Raw genomic sequence first — 18,654 nt, 5'->3', positions numbered from 1 at the left:
TTTTTGATTACTGATTTAATTTCATTGTTAGTAATTGGTCTGCTCAAATATTCTATTCCTACTTTAGTTTTGGTAGGTTACATGTTTTCCAGGAATTTATCCATTTCTTCCAAGTTGTCCAATTTATTAGCATGTAGCTTCTCATATAATACTGTTAAAATTGTATTTCTGTCGTGGTTATTATTATTTCTCCTCTTTCATTAGTGATTTTATTTATTTGGATCCTCTCTCTTTTGTAATAAGTGGCTACAGGTTTATCAAATTTGTTGATAGTTTCAAAGAACCAGCTTTTGGTTTCACTGATATGTTCTAATGGATTTTTTTTTTTTTAAGTTTCTATATAACTTCTATCTGCTCTAACCATTATCATTTCATTCCATTTGCTGAGTTTGGGTTTTGTTTGTTCTTTTTCTACTTCCTTTAGGGGTACGATTAGATTGTTTATTTGAGATTTTTCTTCTTGATGTAGGCCTGTATTGCTGTAAACTTCCTTCTTAGAACCACTTTTGCTGCATCCCAAAGATTTTGGACTATTGCGTTTTCATTTTCATTTGTTTCCATGTTAAGTTTTGATTTCTTTGATTTCTTGGTTGACCCATTCATCGTTTAGTAGCATGTATTTATGCTCTTTGCAGATTTTTTCTTGTGGTTGATTTCTAGTTTCATAGCATTATATTCAGAAAAGATGCATGATACGACTTCGATTTTGTTGAATTGGTTGAGAGATTTGTTTTGTGGCCAAATATGTGATTTGTTCTGGAGAATGTTTCATGTGCACTTGAAAAGAATGTATATTTTGCTGTTATTTGGAATGTTTTGAATTAAGTCTATTAAATCTAGTCCAGTATGTCATTCAAGCCACTGTTTCCTTCTTGATTTTCTATGTGGTTGGTCTGTCCATTGATGGAAGTGAGGTGTTAAAGTCCTCTACTGTTATTGTATTACTACAGATTAGTTCCTTTATGTTTGTTAGTAATTGTTTTATGTATTTGGGTGTTCCCATGTTTCATGCATAAATATTTACAATTGTTATATCCTTTTGTTGAATCATCCCTTTTTTATTATCTTATAGTCTCTCTCTGTCTCTTATTGCAGTCTTTCTTTTAAAGTCTACTTGTGGGGCGCCTGGGTGGCTCAGTCAGTTAAGCATCCGACTTTGGCTCAGGTCATGATCTCGCGCTCCGTGAGTTCGAGCCCCGCGTCGGGCTCTGTGCTGACAGCTCAGAGCCTGGAGCCTGTTTCAGATTCTGTGTCTCCCTCTCTCTCTGACCCTCCCCTGTTCACGCTCTGTCTCTCCCTGTCTCAAAATAAATAAAACGTTAAAAAATAATAATAATAAAGTCTACTTTGTGTTTTAGAAGTATTGCTTCCCTGGCTTTCTTTTGACATCCATTTGCATGATGAATGTTTCTCTATCCCCTCACTTTCAATCTGCTGGTGTCTTGAGGTGTGAAATGAGTCTCCTGTAGGCAACATATAGATGAGTCTTGTTTTTTTATCCACTCTGTCACCCTGTGTGTTTTGGAGCATTTAGTCCATTTACATTCAACGTAATTATTGATAGATTTGTGTTTGTTGTCATTTTGTTACTTGTTTTGTGGTCGTGTCTATAGTTTTTCTCTGATCCTTGTTCTCTTTCATCGTTTATTGGCTTTCTGTAGTGATATACTTGGATTCTTTTCTCTTTATTCTTTGCATATTTATTACTGGTTTTTGATTTGTGGTTACCTTTAAGTTTGTATATAACATCTTCTGTATATAGCAGTCTATCTTAAGTTGATGGTTGCTTAAATTTAAACCCATTCTTTATTCCTCTGCTCCTCGTTTTAGGTATATAGTGTCATATTTTGCATCCTTTTCTTTTATGAATCCCTTGACTGATTTTTATAAAAAAATTTATTTTTCCTACTTTTGTGTTTTTTACTTTTCATATTCCTTTATGATCTTTCCTTTCCAAAGAATCCCCTTCAGTATTTCTTATAGCGCTGGTTTAGTGGTCATGAACTCTTTTAGTTTTTGTTTGAGAAACTCTTTCTGTCACCTATTCTGAATGATAGCCTTGCTGGATCGAGTATTCTTGGCTGCAGATTTTTCCCTTTTAGCACTTAAAATATATCATGCCACCCCTTCTAGCCTGCAAAGTTTCTGTTGAAAAATCTACCGATAACCTTGTGGGGTTTCCTTTATGTAACTGTCTTTTCTCTTACTGCTTTTAAATTTTTTTCTTTATCTCTGCTTTTTGCCATTATATTACTATGTGTCTTGGTGTGAACTTTTTTGGGGTTGAATTTTAGGGGAATCTCTGTGCCTGGATCTGGATGTTAGTTTCCTTCCCCAGATTGGGGAAGTTTTCAGCTATTATGTCTTCAAATAAATTGTCTGCCCCCTTATCTCTCTCTTCGTCTTCTGAGATCCCTATAATGTGGATGTTATGTTTGATGGAGTCACTGAGTTCCCTGTGACTATTCTCCATTTGCTTAATTTTCTTTCCTCTTGTTTGCTTAGCTTGGTTATTTCCCATTATTGTGTCTTTCAAGTCATCTAGCCTGCTATTTATTCCATCAAGTGTATTTTTAATTTCATTTATTGTATACTTCATCTCTGGTTAGCCATTTTTTTAAAAAAAGTTTATTTTGGGAGAGAAAAAGGGAGAGAGAGAATCCCAAGCAGGCTCCATGCTGTCAGCACAGAGCCCCGCACAGGGCTCGATCCCACCACCTTCCAGATAATGACCTAATGTGAAATCAAGAGTCAGACACTTAACTGATTGAGCCACCCAGACACCCTTCTGATAGGTCATTTTTTTTATCTCTTTGTTAAGGGTCTCACTGATGTCCTCCATGCTTTTCTCAAGTCCAGTGAATATCTTTATGATCATTACCTTAAATTCCCTATCAGGCATATTATATGTGTCTACTTTGCTTTGGTCTCTTGCTGTGGTGTGGTCCTGTTCTTACATTTGGGAAACATTTTTCTGTCTTCTCATTTCATTTTGTTTTCTGTGTCTGTTTTTGTTCAGAAAGTCAGCTACTTCTCTTACTTTTAATGATAATAGCCTTATGAAGAAGAGGTCCTGTGGTGCCTTGCAGTGCAGTGTCCCCTGTTCCCCAGGGCTTGGCAGTTCAAGGAGTCTTTTGTGTGTACCCTGCTGTTGTGTCTTGACCTTTTTGTCCTTCAGTCATTTGTCTATAGAGGCTCTCTTTGCGTATTGTGGGCAGTGTTTGGTCCCCAGCAGGGGTGGGGTGCATTTTAATGTGCAACGGTGTGCTTGGAAAATGAGACCTGCCCCACAAAACATGTGGGTTGGGAGATGTGGTGTTGGCAGGGTTTGCACTGTCTTCTGGGGGAAGGGGACCTACAGTGCTGGGAGGGACTAAGGGGAGCATGACTGGGAAGGGCAGAACATCAGGAGCAGTGCTTGGTGCAAAGAAGTTAGGTAGGAGTGGTGATGTGTGTTGATGCTCTGCGCCAGGGAAAGGGAAATGGTGACTACCAGCTCCTTGTTCCTGGAGGGGTGTCTGCATGATCCGTGTCTCTCTAGGCCACTTTCTGAGATGGACAAATCACTCTCCCTCTCATCTGCCCTCAAACTGCTGGTTCTCTGCTGTATTTACTTACACTGCTGTTGGTCATGCTGTCTCTTTACAGACTGGGGCACCGCTTCCTAATGCACTCAGGTCTCTACCAGAACCAAGCTCACCAGTTTTTAAAATTCCAGGCTTTAAGTCCTGCTGGTTTTAAGAACTCATAAAATTTGGCCCCTCTAACTTTCAAAGTCAAATATTTTGAAAGTCTGTTTTCTGCTCTTTCTGGCTCCCTCCCCGCCACAGACAGTCATGGTCTGTTTCACTCCCAGACCATGGCTTTGCCCTTGCCACCTTCTTCCATGTGGCCTCTTCCCTACCTTTAGTTGTGAAGTTTGTTCTGCCAGTCCTCGGGTCATTTTCTAGGTTATTTACACTGATGTAAATGTTATCTAGTTGTAGCTGTGGGCCACAATGAGCTTAGTCATGGTCCTCCTACTCTGCCATTTTCCTAGCAGAACTATTTCCTGAATTACAGTACTGATACCTTACATTTATAGTATGACCATTTGTAACCTATAACAATAATAATATTAATAATAGCAGTTAATGTTTATTAGCTTTTGTCTGTTCCAAACATTGTGCTATTTATTTTAAATATGTAGTCTTATCTTTATTAAAGTTTTATTGGTGAGGGAATTTGGGCTTAGACCCAGGCTGCCTGAATTCAGAGCCTCTATCTAATCCTGCCTGCCTGCCTGCCTTCATTCTTTTCCTTCCTTCCTTCCTTCCTTCCTTCCTTCCTTCCTTCCTTCCTTCCTTCCTTCTTTACTTCCTCTTTCTCTTTCCCTTCCCTTCCCTTCCCTTCCCCTTCTTCTCCCCCTCCCTTCCTTCCCTTCCTGCCTTTCTTTTTTAAAAGATTTTATTTAAAAAAATAATAAAAATAAAAATAAAAGATTTTATTTTTAAGCAATCTCTATACCCACTCTGGGGCTTGAAGTCACAACCCAAGATCAAGAGCTGCACGCTCCATTGACTGAGCTAGCCAGGCACCCCATCCATACTCTTTCTTGCCAAGTTATCTTTTTCCGTGTTTGCAAAACTTATTTTTTCTTTCTCCTGCAGAGGATTTTTTTCTCTTCAGGATTAGTTAGTTCTTACTGAGTTTAATAAGTAAGTAGATGACCTTGTCTCCAACTTAATCTCTTACAAGTGTACAGCATTAGACTCGTACAAAGAAACTTGAGTTCCACTGAATCTTTTAACTTAAACACAATTTGTTCAGCACCGGTACATTGTCTGTCAGAAGGAAAGGTTTGTAGTAAACCTCCAAAGTCCTTTCCAATTAGTTTTCTCAGCAAGTTGGCATTTTAAAAATCTGTAATACCTGCTGACCCTCGCTCAGGGAGCTTTCTCAAAGCATACGTGACCTTGTTCCCTTCCTGCCCAGAGTATATTGTGATTACAAGCTCATCCTCTTTCTGTACGCCCTTGAAAATTATATGTAAGTAGATTTTAATTAATATGATAACTTCTGAAGGGGAGAAAATAAGTAGAAGCAATTCACACTTATAGAGTGCCTGCTCTGTACAGATACTGCACTAGACACTATATAAGACCTTACTTTTCTAAACAGCACCATGAAGTAGGTATTAGAGTCCTCATTTATCTTGGCTTTTTGAAGTTTGCATTTTTTTGAAAAAAGGTGAGCTCATATGTTTACATAGCTTCATGTATGTAAAGTATGTGTGTAAATACTTCATACTTTTGCTTGTTTATTCCCCATTAATGTTTGGGGTATTTGCTTGTCTATTCCCCATTACTGAAAATTTGTGTTGTTTTCAAATACTTCCAAGGAACATCTTGGTAGACTTAATATATATGGCATTTACCAAGGCCTAATAGGCTTACAGTATTTGTTGACTAAATAATTTCAAAAATGGCCAAGATGGGTGGTTGAAATACTCTAATGGTTTGAAATCTATTTCCATATTACTTTCTGAAAAGATTGAACAAAGTTACAGTGTCACTAGTAATGTATTTGTATATCTCCCCATATTGAATATGGATTTTCAAATAATTCCTTCACTATTTAAAAAGCACCTAGGGGTGCCTGCGTGGTTCAGTTGGTAAAGCATCCAACTCTTGATCTCAGGTCAAGATCTCACAATCTTAGGTTGTGATTGCACAGTTATGGAGCATGGAGCCTGCTTGGGATTCTTTCTCTCCTTCTTGCTCTGCTCCTTCCCCCCCAAAAATAAATAAACTTTAAGAAAATAAATAAAATAAATAAAAAGCACCTAGATTTTCTGTTCCTTGATGTGAAAAACATTAGTTATTATCATAGATTAGATTGAATTTTCAATGTGATTGTCACTAATTATAGAACCTGTAACATTTATGGGAAGAATTTCTTACAGTTTGTTTAGTAAAAAAAAATGCTTATTGAATTTTCTGGCTGTTTAGATTCTAAATGTTCATTGCCCTGTTTTGTCCTTAATTTGAGATAGTCTGGCTTCTACCATTCCACTAAAGTATTTCCTACTAAAATAACCAGTCATCTTGTAAATGGCCAATCCAGTGGGAGCATTCAAAATTTTATCTTTCCTCGTGTCTGTTGTATTCATTGTTGTTGATCATCCTCCCCTTCCTTAAACTTTTTAAAATTTCAGTTAAAATACCTCTCTTATGTTTCTCCTACTTCTCTTCAGGGTGATGTTCCTCTTTCTACCCTCTGGTTGGTGATCTGCCATGGACCATCTTTGTTCCTCTTTTCTACTCTTCTTTACATTCTTTCTAATCGATATTATTTTTGTTCAAGGCTTCTGTTAACTCCAAATGGCTCTCACATCTATCTTTTCAACTCAGATTTCTCTTTGTGCTTCAGATGCAGAGATACAGCTGTTTGACAGATAACTCAAGGTGCTGCATTTTCAACAACAACAAAATACCTTCATTTAGCAACCTGCTTCTCCTATATTCTCCTTCTCAGTAAATGTTTTCCAAAAGCTCAAACCAGAATTCTGAGTGTTATTTTTTAATCCTTGTATTCTTTTGCCTTTTAGATATATTTCATCCTTGTTCCCTCCTCTTTCAGGCATATTTAGTAATAATTGTAGTAGTCTCCTTCCGGTCTTCATGCTTTCACTTTGACCTTTTTAATAACATCTTCCATCCTCAAATCAATGTTATCTTTGTAAACTATTTTTGATTAAGTCTCACCCTCTGGCAATCCTTCAGAGATTCCAAGGAGGAATCCCAAGACCTAGAGAACCAGGCTGGTATACTGAGTGTTGCATCATGATGACTTAGAGGATGTATGAGGTCCAGAATCAACATTCTTAAAGGCTGAGTTATTCAGCCAGATTTTAGGCCAGATCATAGGATAAGTTCTAAATACACATTTCATGTAAGGCTGTACTCAACAACCTCTCCTCTTCTCTGGTTTCATCTAGCCATTGTTCCCCTCATAGACATGCCATTCTTAAGGAATTTTTTTTATTACCTATTTTAATTTTAACTTTACCTATTTTAATTTTAATTTTAAGTAGGCTCCAGATCTAATGTGGGGCTTAACTCACAACCCTGAGATCAAGAGTCACACACCGTACCAACTGAATGACACCCCCATACTTAAACAATATTGGGGAGGGGGACACCGGGGTGGCTCAGTCAGTTAAGCATCTGACTTTGGCTCAGGTCACGATCATGATCTGATGGTTTGTGAGTTGGAGCCCCACGTCCAGCTCTGTGCTGACAGCTCGGAACCTGGAGCCTACTTTGGATTATGTGTCTCCCTTTCTCATGGCCCCTCCCCCTGCTCGCACTCTGTCTCTCTGTCTCTCTCTCTCAAAAATAAATAAACATTGAAAAAAAATAGAATTTTTTTTTTTTAATTTTAAGTAGGCTCTAGACATGCCATTTTTGAACTCACTGTGCCCCCTCATATTTTTGTGTGCTTTGGACATGATGAATTCTCTGTCTTAAATCCCCTTTCCATCCTTAATCACTTAAGTGTTTTATTTATTGTTCTAGTCTCGGTTCAGTCAAGCCTAATTCCCCCATACAATTAGATTTAATTCTTGCTGCTTTGAGCAATCATTATTCTTTTGTGTACCTCTATGTGATATGTTGAAGTATTTATCTTGTATTTTAACATTTTGCTTCCCCACTAAATTCCTTGAGTACAGGGATCTTTTAACACCATGCTGAGCATGGTGCATGACACATAGTGCGAATAAACATGTATTGAAGTGAATTTCAGATAATTAGATATGCATAAGTATAGTGGTATGACAAGATATGTCCACTAAAATACCATATTTGAAATCATCATAGAAATTTCAAGTAAGGGGCACCTAGGTGGCTCAGTCATTAAGTGTCTGAGTTTGTCGCTCAGGTCACAGTCTCATGGTTCATGAGTTTGAGCCCTGCATCAGGCTGTCTGCTGTCAGTGTGGAGCCTGCTTTGGATCCTCTGTACCCCTCTCTCTGCCCCTCCCTCACTTATGCACAAACACTCTTTCTCAAAAATAAACTTTTTTTTTTAATTTCAAGTAAAACAAAAAATAATCTGAACAGTGAGCTGCACTACTATCTTAGCTTTGTTTTGCTAATTATACTGTGTCTGTAACCAATATGAAAACCAAGAGAGAAGGTATAAGTAAGTCCGAACTTGACAAATTAATATATGTTTGATTTCTAGGCTGGTGAATCAAAGACTTCTGGAAGTACAGTCACAAGTTGAAGAACTGCAAAAATCTTTACAGGATCAAGGCTCAAAAGCAGAAGATGTAAGTTTTAATGTGTACTGAGCATGGTCCAAAAGTTTCACAATGTTAAGAAAAGCTATAACTTTTATTTTTATTTTTTTTTTGATGGTCTCTGTCAAAATAATTTATAATTATATTCGTTATAGAAAAAAAAAACACAACAGTGTTTTCCTTTTACTAATGTTCCTTGTGAAAAGGACCAGACAGTACTTCATTGTCTGTTTTGGAATCCTTCTGCTGGGAATTAGAAGTTTATTTGTAGTTATTAACTAAGGAATTCACTTCGTGGGGTTTTTGTTTGTTTGATTTACAGAGTAGAGAAGCTAGGATTTTTTTTTTTAAGTTTTTATTTATTTATTCATTTAAGTTGCCTCTACACCCATCGTGGGGCTCAAACTCACGACCCTGAGATCTAGAGTCACATGCTCTTCCGACTGAGCCAGCCAGGCTCCCTGAGGCTTTGTGTTTTAAATGTACTCCTCTCAGTATTCAGAGTACAAGGTTTTTCCCTCTGGTCAACAACAACAAAAATGCTGTACAAATTTAGTATGTTCAAATAGAAATTTTTATGTATAATTGATATTTTTAAAAATAGTGTTATTCCTAGAAATAACCACCTCTGGATTTCTGAATCCCTCTTACTATCCCCAGCACTGCCCCACTCAATATAAGTTCACTGACCTTCTTTTTATATTCTCTTATGCAGAGTACTGCATGTCTGTCATAGCCTTGCCTGCTTGAATGGCACGCTCACACTAGAATATCGTAAATGCATTAAGCCAGGAACTAGATGGACTTTCGTCTTCTCATGCTCACTGTCTATCACAGTGCTTCTGTAGCACATAATAGTCAGTCTCTGATGAAAGTGCAAATAAATCAAATTTTCCAAATCTTTTACATTTAATAAGCAGTATACAGTAGAATTACAACAATAAAGTATTCAAAAATAGTTTAATCTTTGCTTCAGTCGGTTGGTTCTTTTTTATTATTGCTGGTATAATTTGCTATAAACTCTGGCCTTTGAGTATAAACCTACACAGTTGCTTCCATTGGTAGTCTTTTTGGAGAATGTCAGAACTATAGATCTATCATTTCTTTCCAGCCTTATAAATATAAGAGGGCATAAAAACAAAAGGAACCAAAAAAGGGGTATTAAACCAGTATATTACTCAAAACCTCCGAATATTAGATGCCTAAAGCTCATTATTGACCTAATTTTAGGAGTTTCATAAACATGTATCTGTCTTGTATTGACAGGATCCTCTAAGATCGGTGGTTTAATTTATCCTTTAATTAATGTGTTGATAGTCTTTCTTAGATCCCAGATTGATTCCTAGTTCCTAAAATTGTAACCAACATCCAACCTACCTTATTCCCTTATTAAAATAGAACTAGTTTGAAATGTCATAAACATACTTGATTAAACATACTTTTAATCCAGAATGCTAAACCAGGAAGAGGTGAAGCAAAACCACCATTAGTGTATTAAAGTATTAGGAAGCCCAGCTAAGTTCTTAGAGATGAACCAAAGTGATTTCTTCAGTGAAATCACTGGGTCCCTTAAACTGAGGTAAATGTAGACTTAGTTTTGGTCTCTAAAACTTTGAGGAGACTTTTTGTTGATTTGTTATGGTAGAAAGGGGAAGGGCATGTGGTACATAGGAAGTAAGAGTGGCAGAACATCAGTATCAGCTCTACTTTAGTGTTATAGTGATAGCCATTGTACACGCTTGATTCTCTTACTCATATTAGAGACACAGAGGGAATTTATTCTGTAAAAAATAATTTTGTGTAGCCTGATTTAGATATCACTGTGGTAATCAAATCTAATTGAATATGCTCTGTGCCATCACTTTAAGAGAACATATTTCAGAAGTGAGATCCTGGCCCTAAAAGTACTATTTGCATAAGGTAGTCCATTTATTTGACTGCCCAGATTCTAAATGTCTTGCTCTAAATTCTTAGATATTTCCTCAGAGTTCCTATTCCAATAGAAACTTTCTCTGATATGCCTCAAAATGGTGTGGAGAAAGTATGTGGTTCTTTCCCCCAGCAAATGTTTGATGCTTTCCTCTTCTCTTTCACTACCTTACGGCATTGCGTCTCCAGAGTATGTAGTATGTAGGACAACCTGCCCGGTGGAACTGGTCCTCTCTGGAGAACATTATAATTCCTGCCTATTTCTGTTATCAAAAGCACAGTCCTTTCATGTGACCTTAAGTCAGAGTAGGATGGTTTACACATTTTTATTATTATTTTTATGTCATTTATTTTTAGCATGGAAGCAGAAAAACATTGTTATATCCAGTCATATGGATAATTTGAGCTAGCCACATTGTATAAAACTCCAGAGAACGAGACAGGATGAGGACACCATAGAAGAAAGAAAACTGTACATTTTTGAAAAAAAAATGCATAACTTTTACTTCTATTCATGAATTACTAAATCGTTCCTTCTATTGGCTGCTGTGTTTGCTTCATACTAATATGTCCTCTCTGTCTCTTGGCATGGTTTCTGCTCAAAAGGCTATTGTAAGTATGGCTTCCTATTCATTTCTATATATTGAGCAACTTTTTGATTTATGTACATTCTCTTCCATCACAGTTGATGGTATTAAATTCTTAAGTGATACAAATTTTATGGAAAATGAATATACCAATATTATTGCCTTATAGGTTTATGCCCTTTACACTTAAGATATTTAAGAGGATATTGAAAACAAGTCAAACCAAAAAACCTCTGCTCTTATTTTTTTACCATCCCACTTCTGTTCTACCCCCTTTTATAAATTACATTGAAGCTATTTTCCTATGGCAAATAGTAACTGGCCTCCTGCCACTACTTTAATAGTAACAGTCTTTAGTGGAGAAGTACTGGAGCATCGAAAACATGGAAGTAAAGACCATGTATAAACTTTGGAGTCTGGCCGACCTGGGTGTTAATTTTGGGTCTGCCACTTGAAATCACTGAATGCTCCCCAATCTTACCTCCCTCACCTATAAGATGGGGCTAATATTGCTCACATTGTGAGATTAACATGAGACTGCATGCGACAGTCTGTACACAGTACACAGTACACACTGTACACAGTGTCTGGTATATTAACCGTTCATGAGGTAATTATTGTGTATTATCTCAGTTAAAACTAATTTTGCTAGATTCCAGTCAAAATACAAATGCAAAGTTGTAGTTAAAGTATTTAGAAAATATGTTCACTTTACTCTCTGTACTAAAGAAGGAACAAGCAATAATTGAAAGTTAATAGGTTATTCCCTTTTTTTTATATTTTGGGGGAAGCACTGATAGAGGACCTTATAGTCCACTGATCTTGCTCTAGTTAATATACTGAGCAAAGAGGTGAATTTGATAAATTCCAGAGCTGTGTTACAATGGACTTGAATGAATAATTATAGTAATCGTTATTAAATAAGGTGACTGAAAATCAAAGAACTTAATGTGAGGCTTTTTCGCCCCTCACTGCTGCTATTGACTGATTGGACAGTTTGTTTTATTAACTGGGTTTGGCTGAATTTATCTCAAAATGGAATGTTTGATAGAATTCATTAATAATATGTGCCCTACAAGTATAATGAAACCTATTGGTCCTATGTAGAATGCCATTATTTTTTGTTTTTAGGTCAATTCTGATCTGCTTTTTAGAAGAATTTTTAAAAAATACTCAGCCAAAGCCGTGTTCTTCAGTCCATTAAATTCTGTGCATATGCCATCCTTCACATTCCCATACCATCACATAAATTATTTGTGTGCATATTCAGAAATCTCGGAGTGAGTCAGTATTCATGGAAGTTAATCCCAGTATCTATCATGATACAAGGAAATAATACAGTAGATAAAGAATATGTTAGGGAAAAATCTGTTATTGTTTTTTTTTTTAATGTTTATTTATTTTTGAAAGAGAGAGAGAGAGAATGCATGTACGCAAGCAAGGAAGAGGCAGAGAAAGAGGGAGACAGAGGATCCAAAGTAGGCTCTACACTGACAGCAGAGAGCCCCATATGGGGCTTGAACTCATGAACCATGAGATCATGACCTTAGCCAAAGTCAGATATTTAACCGACTGAGCCACATGCCCTGGGAAAAAATCTATTAGAGTTACTAGAGTTCTAGCTACCTGCCTATTGACTCCAAGAATATTAGGTCTATATATAAATGGTCTTCTCAGTCATTTCCTCCTGACCCTCATGACTATAGAGATTTCAGATATGCAGTTCCTGGGTATTTTATACCAATTACTATCAATCAGGGGCTGCTCTCTCTCTCTAACCAAAAAGAAATAGACCTAGGTACATTGTGTGTTTTGAGCTCTTTGACAAGAGAACTTACTGCGAATTTATTCAGAGTTGGTTACTACTGTACTCTTTATTTAAAAAAAATAATTTATTAGTTAAAATTTTAAATAAACTTCTTTATTTTCCATTTTCAGTCAGTTCTTCTAAAAAAGAAGCTTGAAGAACATCTGTAAGTATAAAAGCTGTTGCGTCTCATTATCCTATTTTCTAGTGAAATAGAAGTATTTTGTTAGATGGTTACAGAGTGTCTAGGCCATGGCACAGGTGGCCCCTGAAGATAAGGGAAATTATAAGACATGTTAATAGTGTCTAAAGGGTCATCTCAACCCAAGGTCCTTAAATCAAAGCAATTACTGCTTTAGAACTGTTTTCTCAAATAAGATTCCTGGGTTTTACATCTTTGTGATAGTATTTATAACTAACTATAGTGAGGAGTTTGAGACAGTCTAGATCAGGAGGCAGAAACCTTTTTCTGTAAAGGGCCAGAGAGCTTTTGCAAGCCATGGTCTGTGCCACAACCACTTAGCTCTGTAATCTGAAAGCAGCCATAGACTGATTATAAACTGATGTTGTGACTATTCCAATAAAACTTTATACCAAAACAGGCAGCAGGCTGAATTTGGCCCACAGACTGTAGTTTGCCAGCCCTAGAGTATAGCCAGCTGAATCTTTCTTTTGAAGTAAAGTTTTAAAGTAGTGCAAAGCTATCCGTAGCAGATTTGCAAACATATCCTTCAATTGCAAATACATCTGAAAATGACTTTTTAATCTAAAGATGAAATAAATTTTTTTCAAAAATTTTTTGTTTATTTATTTATTTTGAGAGAGAGCCAGCGAGCAGGGGAGGGACGGAGAGAGAGGAAGAGAGAGAATCCCAAGCACTGACAGTGCAGAGCACGATGTGGGGCTTGAACTCACAAACCGTGAGATCATAACCTGAGCGGCAATGAAGAATTGGAAGTGTAACCATCTGAGCCACCCAGGCACCTCCAATTTTTTTTTAACATGAGAAAAGTGAGATAATCCTAGCAATGGACACTTGCTGGCAAGTCTAACAATGGGCAGATTCTTAATGTACTAGTAGACAGAAAATGGTAACTTCTAGCCATTGTGAGGTTACCTAGAGCCTGAATTCTGTCCTTTTCTTATTCCCATTTCTTTATTGCAAAAAAAGTGGAGCGCCTGTTGTTTCATAAAACTGACCATTGTTCTGTGTTCATTTACATGGTAAATATCTTCATCTAAAAGAATCTATTAGTGATAATGAGGCCTATGTTAGTTTCCTGTGGCTGCCACAACAAATTACTACAGCCTGGGTGGCTAAAAAAAGCAGAAATTTATCCTCTACCAATTCTTAAGACTAGAAGTCTAAAATCAAGGAAGTGATTCCTTCTGGAGGTTCTAAGAGAGAATCTGTTCCATACCCCTCTTCATGATGGCTGCTAGCAGTCCTTTGTGTTCCCTGGCATATAGACACATCATTCTATCTCCGTCTTCACATGGCATTCTTCTCTCTGTTTTATCTTCACATGGCCTTCTAATAAGGACATCAGTCATTGGATTTAGGGCCCACCCTGATTCATTATGACCTCATCTTAACTAATTATATCTGCAAAGATGGTATTTTCAAATGATGTTACATTCACAGGTACTGGGAGTTAAGACTTCACTATATCTTTTTTGGGAGATACAATTCATTCCACAACAGGGTCCGTAGACATTTCAAATGGTCATTCTCATGCACATTTATACCTGCAGTGGAAGCTGATTGACACATACCAAGTTGGTAAAATTTAAAAGTCCGACATACTAAGAATTGCCAAAGCTGTTCGGTAATGGTAGTTCTAATTCACTGATGGTAGGACTATACATTGATTTACTTAGTAAACTGAACATGCACCTATCCTGTGACCCATCAGTTCTGCTCCCTGTATAAGCCCTAGATTCCTAGAAATGCTGTTACCATCTATCAGGAGACATGTAGAACAACGTAAGAAAGGACGTTGTAATCATAGAAAAGTAGAAACAATACAAATGCCACCAATTGTAAAATGATAGATAGAATGAAGTATATTCAAACAATGTGGTAAAATATGTAACTTAGGGCCAACACACCAACATACATGAATCTTGAGAGCACAGTGTTAAAGATGGAAGTCACAAGACCAATACATACAGTATAATGTATAAAGTAAAATCAGGCAAAATTCAGCAGTATATTGTTCAGGAATGCACACAAAGTCTTACACAAAAATCAGGAGAAAGGTGAAAATTCTGGGCTTGGGTTCCCTAAGGTTCTGTGATAATTTGTCTCATAACCTGTTGCTTTACTAGGTTACATTTTCTTATTCTTTAAACTATATATTATTTATCTAGATATATCACGTTCTCAAAGAATTTGTTTAAAAGATACTAATTTATTGAAGTATTATACGTAGGAAAAAACAGGAATAGACTTAACATAGTGCTGTTTTCTTCTTAGCTTTTTTTTCCTGTATTTTCCAATTTGTGCAGCCTTTTTTCCCCTCTCATAAAGTGCCAGAATTATGCATATTATATAACTACCAGGAAGAAACTTTCTGTTCACTTTTTACTTTTGTTTTGGAATATAACTTACATAAAGTACACAACTTCTAAGTTCCTAAGTCTAGAGCTTGATGAGTGTTTTCCTACAATATAAAGGTAACCCAAATCAACATGTAGAATACTTCCAGCAACTCCCCGGACTCTTCATTTTCCCATCTAATTGATTCCATCCGCAAACTAGCCACTATGCTGCTCTCTTATCACCTTTCATTAGTTTTGACACTTTCTGAACTTCATATAAAAGGAATCCTACAGGGGCTCCTGGGTGGCTCAGTTGGTTAAGCATCCAACTTTGGCTCAGGTCATGATCTTGTGGTTCACAAATTTGAGCCCTGCTTCGGGCTCTGTGCTGACAGCTCAGAGCCTGGAGTCTGCTTCAGATTCTGTGTCTCCCTCTCTCTCTCTCTCTCTCTGCCCCTCTCCGTCTCTCTCTCTGTCTCTCTCTCTCAAAAATAAACATTAAAAAAAAAGGATCCTACAGCATTACCCTTTGTATCTGACTTACTATGGTCACCATTATTCTGTGGAATCTATCCTGGTGGGTGCATGTATCATTAATTCTTTTTTATTGGAGGATTGTGCTCTTTCTGTTAATTTTTATTTTTAGAGCTTTACTTTTTAGAATAAGATTTTGCATTGTAAAACCTCTGTAAAGTTTTAAATTAATTTTTATAATATCCTTACTCCTAGAAGATGAATATCACTAAATTCTTTATACCTTCTTGTGCATGTTTCTGTAAAAGAAATGATAACTTTCAAAGTCTGAGATTTTTGTCTCTATTTTTTTTGCCTATTTTGTGTGTGTGTTTTAATTCATGTTGGATTACGCTTTTTATCCTTGTTTCATAGCACTTGTGTGCTATGCAAGTGTATCCCAAGAATAAAGAACTTAAATCTTTCAAGTGGAGAAAAACACGAACCAGTAGTAGGTGACAATGTGTTATATATTTTGTTGCAGGGAGAAGCTGCATGAAGCCAATAATGAATTGCAGAAGAAGAGAGCCATTATTGAAGATCTTGAGCCACGATTTAATAACAGCTGTGAGTTTTTCCTAATTAGCATAGTTGTTTTTAATTGAAGTATAGTTGACATATTGCCAATTAGCATAGTTTTAAATTGGTTAGCCAGGCATTACCCTAGTAATAAGTTTATATAAAATTCTTTCAGGGGCGCCTGGGTGGCTCAGTCGGTTGAGCGTCCGACTTCAGCTCAGGTCACGATCTCACGGCCCGTGAGTTCGAGCCCCGCGTCGGGCTCTGGGCTGATGGCTCGGAGCCTGGAGCCTGCTTCTGATTCTGTGTCTCCCTTTCTCTCTGCCCCTCCTCCGTTCATGCTCTGTCTCTCTCTGTCCCAAAAATAAATAAACGTTAAAAAAAAAAAAAAAAATTCTTTCAGAAATAGGTCCTGTTACATATCCTAGCAATTAAAAAATTTGTCTTATTTACAGAGTATATAATCATCTTCAGAGTATTTCTCATTATACTTTTGATTTTTTTCTTAACTATGGATGCTAATGAATATTTTATGAAATTAGCTATTTTCATAGTAAAGTTGCATGTAAGTCAGCCAGATTTTGACTGCTTTTGGTATTTACACATGTAGGTAGCCTATTAATTCCTTTGTGTGGAGCAGGACACAGACTTTTTTTTTCCCCACTGTGGTAAAATCTACATCACATAAAAAAGACCAATTTAACTTTTCTTAATTATATAGTTCAGTGACATTAAGTACATTCACATTGTTGTGCAACCAATATTTCCAGAACTTTTTCATCCTCCCAAACTGAAACTTTGTGCCCATTAAACACTAACTCCCCCCCTCTCTCATCTGTAGCCTTAAAAATTGAAGAACTGCAAGAAGCTTTACGAAAGAAAGAAGAGGAAATGAAACAAATGGAAGAACGATATAAAAAATACTTAGAGAAAGCCAAAAGTGTAAGTATGAGTTTCTGGGCATCTCACTCCACTTTCTTCTTCTTTTTTTTTAAGTGTTTATTCTTTCCTTATTTTCTTACTGTTTATTTTTGAGAGAGAGATAGAGTGTGACTGGTGGAAGGGCAGAGAGAGACAGGGAGGCACAGAATTCCAAGCAGGCTCCAGGCTCCAGGCTCCAGGCTCCAGGCTCCAGGCTCCAGGCTCCAGGCTCCGAGCTGTCAGCACAGAGCCTGATGTGGAGCTCGAACTCAAGAACCACAAGATCATGACCTGAGCCAAAGTTGGATGCTTAACCGACTGAGCCACCCAGGGGCCCCATAAATGTTTATTTATTTTTGAGAGAGAGAACGAGAAAGAGTGAGTGGGGGAAGGGCACAGAGAGAGAGACAGAAGATCCGAAGTGGCTCTATGCTGACAGCAGCGAGCTCATTATGGGGCCTGAACCCACGAACCACAAGATCATAACCCGAGCCAAAGTTGGACATTCAACCAACTGAGCCACCCAGGTGCCCCTCCACTTTCTAATCATGTTTCACTGGTCATCCAGTTTAGTGCATATACAGTGACTTCTCACGCCAAGAGCTATCAGAAGAACAAAAGAAACCTTTGACAAAGAAAAAGCATGAGGAAAAAGCAGTGATCAAAATAGATCACCCCACAGAATAGTTATCAATTACCAAGAGGAAAATGTTCCTTTATGTAGAAAATAAGTGGCAGTCACCTCCTTAAGTAGTAATCAAAATTAGCTACACTAATGGTAGGACAGCCAACATCTTATGCCTCCTGATGGAGTATCATTGTCATAATATTTAACTTGAAGCTAAGCAACCTATTAAACCTAACTCAGTTCCCAGGGAAAATGAGTTTATTGGAACAAATTAAATAACATCTTCAGGAAATCGTCAGATAAATCAAGAACTGGGGATAAAAGTTAATGTTACAAAAAACAAAAATAGGCATTTGAGTATGGGGGAGGACAAGAGGCTGTTCTAATTTAAAAGAGCCCAAAGGGATCTAAGTACCAAATGTAATGCATTAATCTTTGAGTCCTATATTGGTGGTGGAAGGAGCAGTTATAAAAGACATTTTGGAGACACCTGTGGAAATGTGGATTTGGAACCCATAGTGATGACTTCTAGAATTGTTCATTTTCTTACAGATGATGATGATCTTGTGATTATGTAAGAGAATATCCTTAGTCTAAGAAGTATTTACATGTCATGAGGTCTGCAGATTATTTTATTCTGTTTTTTTGTTTTTATTTTATTTTAGAGAGAGAGAATCTTAAGCAGGATTAATACTCGGCACAGAGCCTGACACAGGGGTTGACACATGGCTTGAACCCATGAATTGTGAGGTCATGACCTGAGCCAAAGTTGGATGTTCAACTGACTGAGCCACCTGGGCGCCCCATGCTGATTACTTTAAAATAGGCTCCTAGGGGTGCCTGGGTGGCTCATTCGGTTAAGCATCTGACTTTGGCTCAGGTCATGATCTCACAATTCATGGGTTCAAGCCCCACATTGG

The 18,654-nt window shown here is 37.2% G+C and overlaps 1 protein-coding gene across 7 annotated transcripts in view; it reads left to right on the top strand.

Annotated features, from left to right (window-relative positions):
- Window positions 1–18,654, top strand: part of HOOK3 (hook microtubule tethering protein 3) — a 114,665-nt gene that overhangs the window by 84,795 nt on the left and 11,216 nt on the right. For 4 of the 7 annotated variants that reach the window (XM_042983346.1, XM_042983343.1, XM_042983347.1 and 1 more), the window contains 5 exons: window positions 8,229–8,316; window positions 10,822–10,827; window positions 12,741–12,775; window positions 16,151–16,233; window positions 17,027–17,127. In XM_042983346.1, coding sequence (XP_042839280.1) covers window positions 8,229–8,316; window positions 10,822–10,827; window positions 12,741–12,775; window positions 16,151–16,233; window positions 17,027–17,127 — 313 coding nt within the window. The other 3 variants (XM_042983344.1, XM_042983348.1, XM_042983349.1) reach the window with 2 other exon arrangements.

This window comes from Panthera tigris, chromosome B1 (assembly GCF_018350195.1).
Source record: "Panthera tigris isolate Pti1 chromosome B1, P.tigris_Pti1_mat1.1, whole genome shotgun sequence".
In the NCBI taxonomy this organism is placed as follows: domain Eukaryota; kingdom Metazoa; phylum Chordata; class Mammalia; order Carnivora; family Felidae; genus Panthera; species Panthera tigris.
The sequence above is the reverse complement of the archived record's forward strand: the minus strand, read 5'-3'. Positions and strand labels throughout refer to the sequence as shown.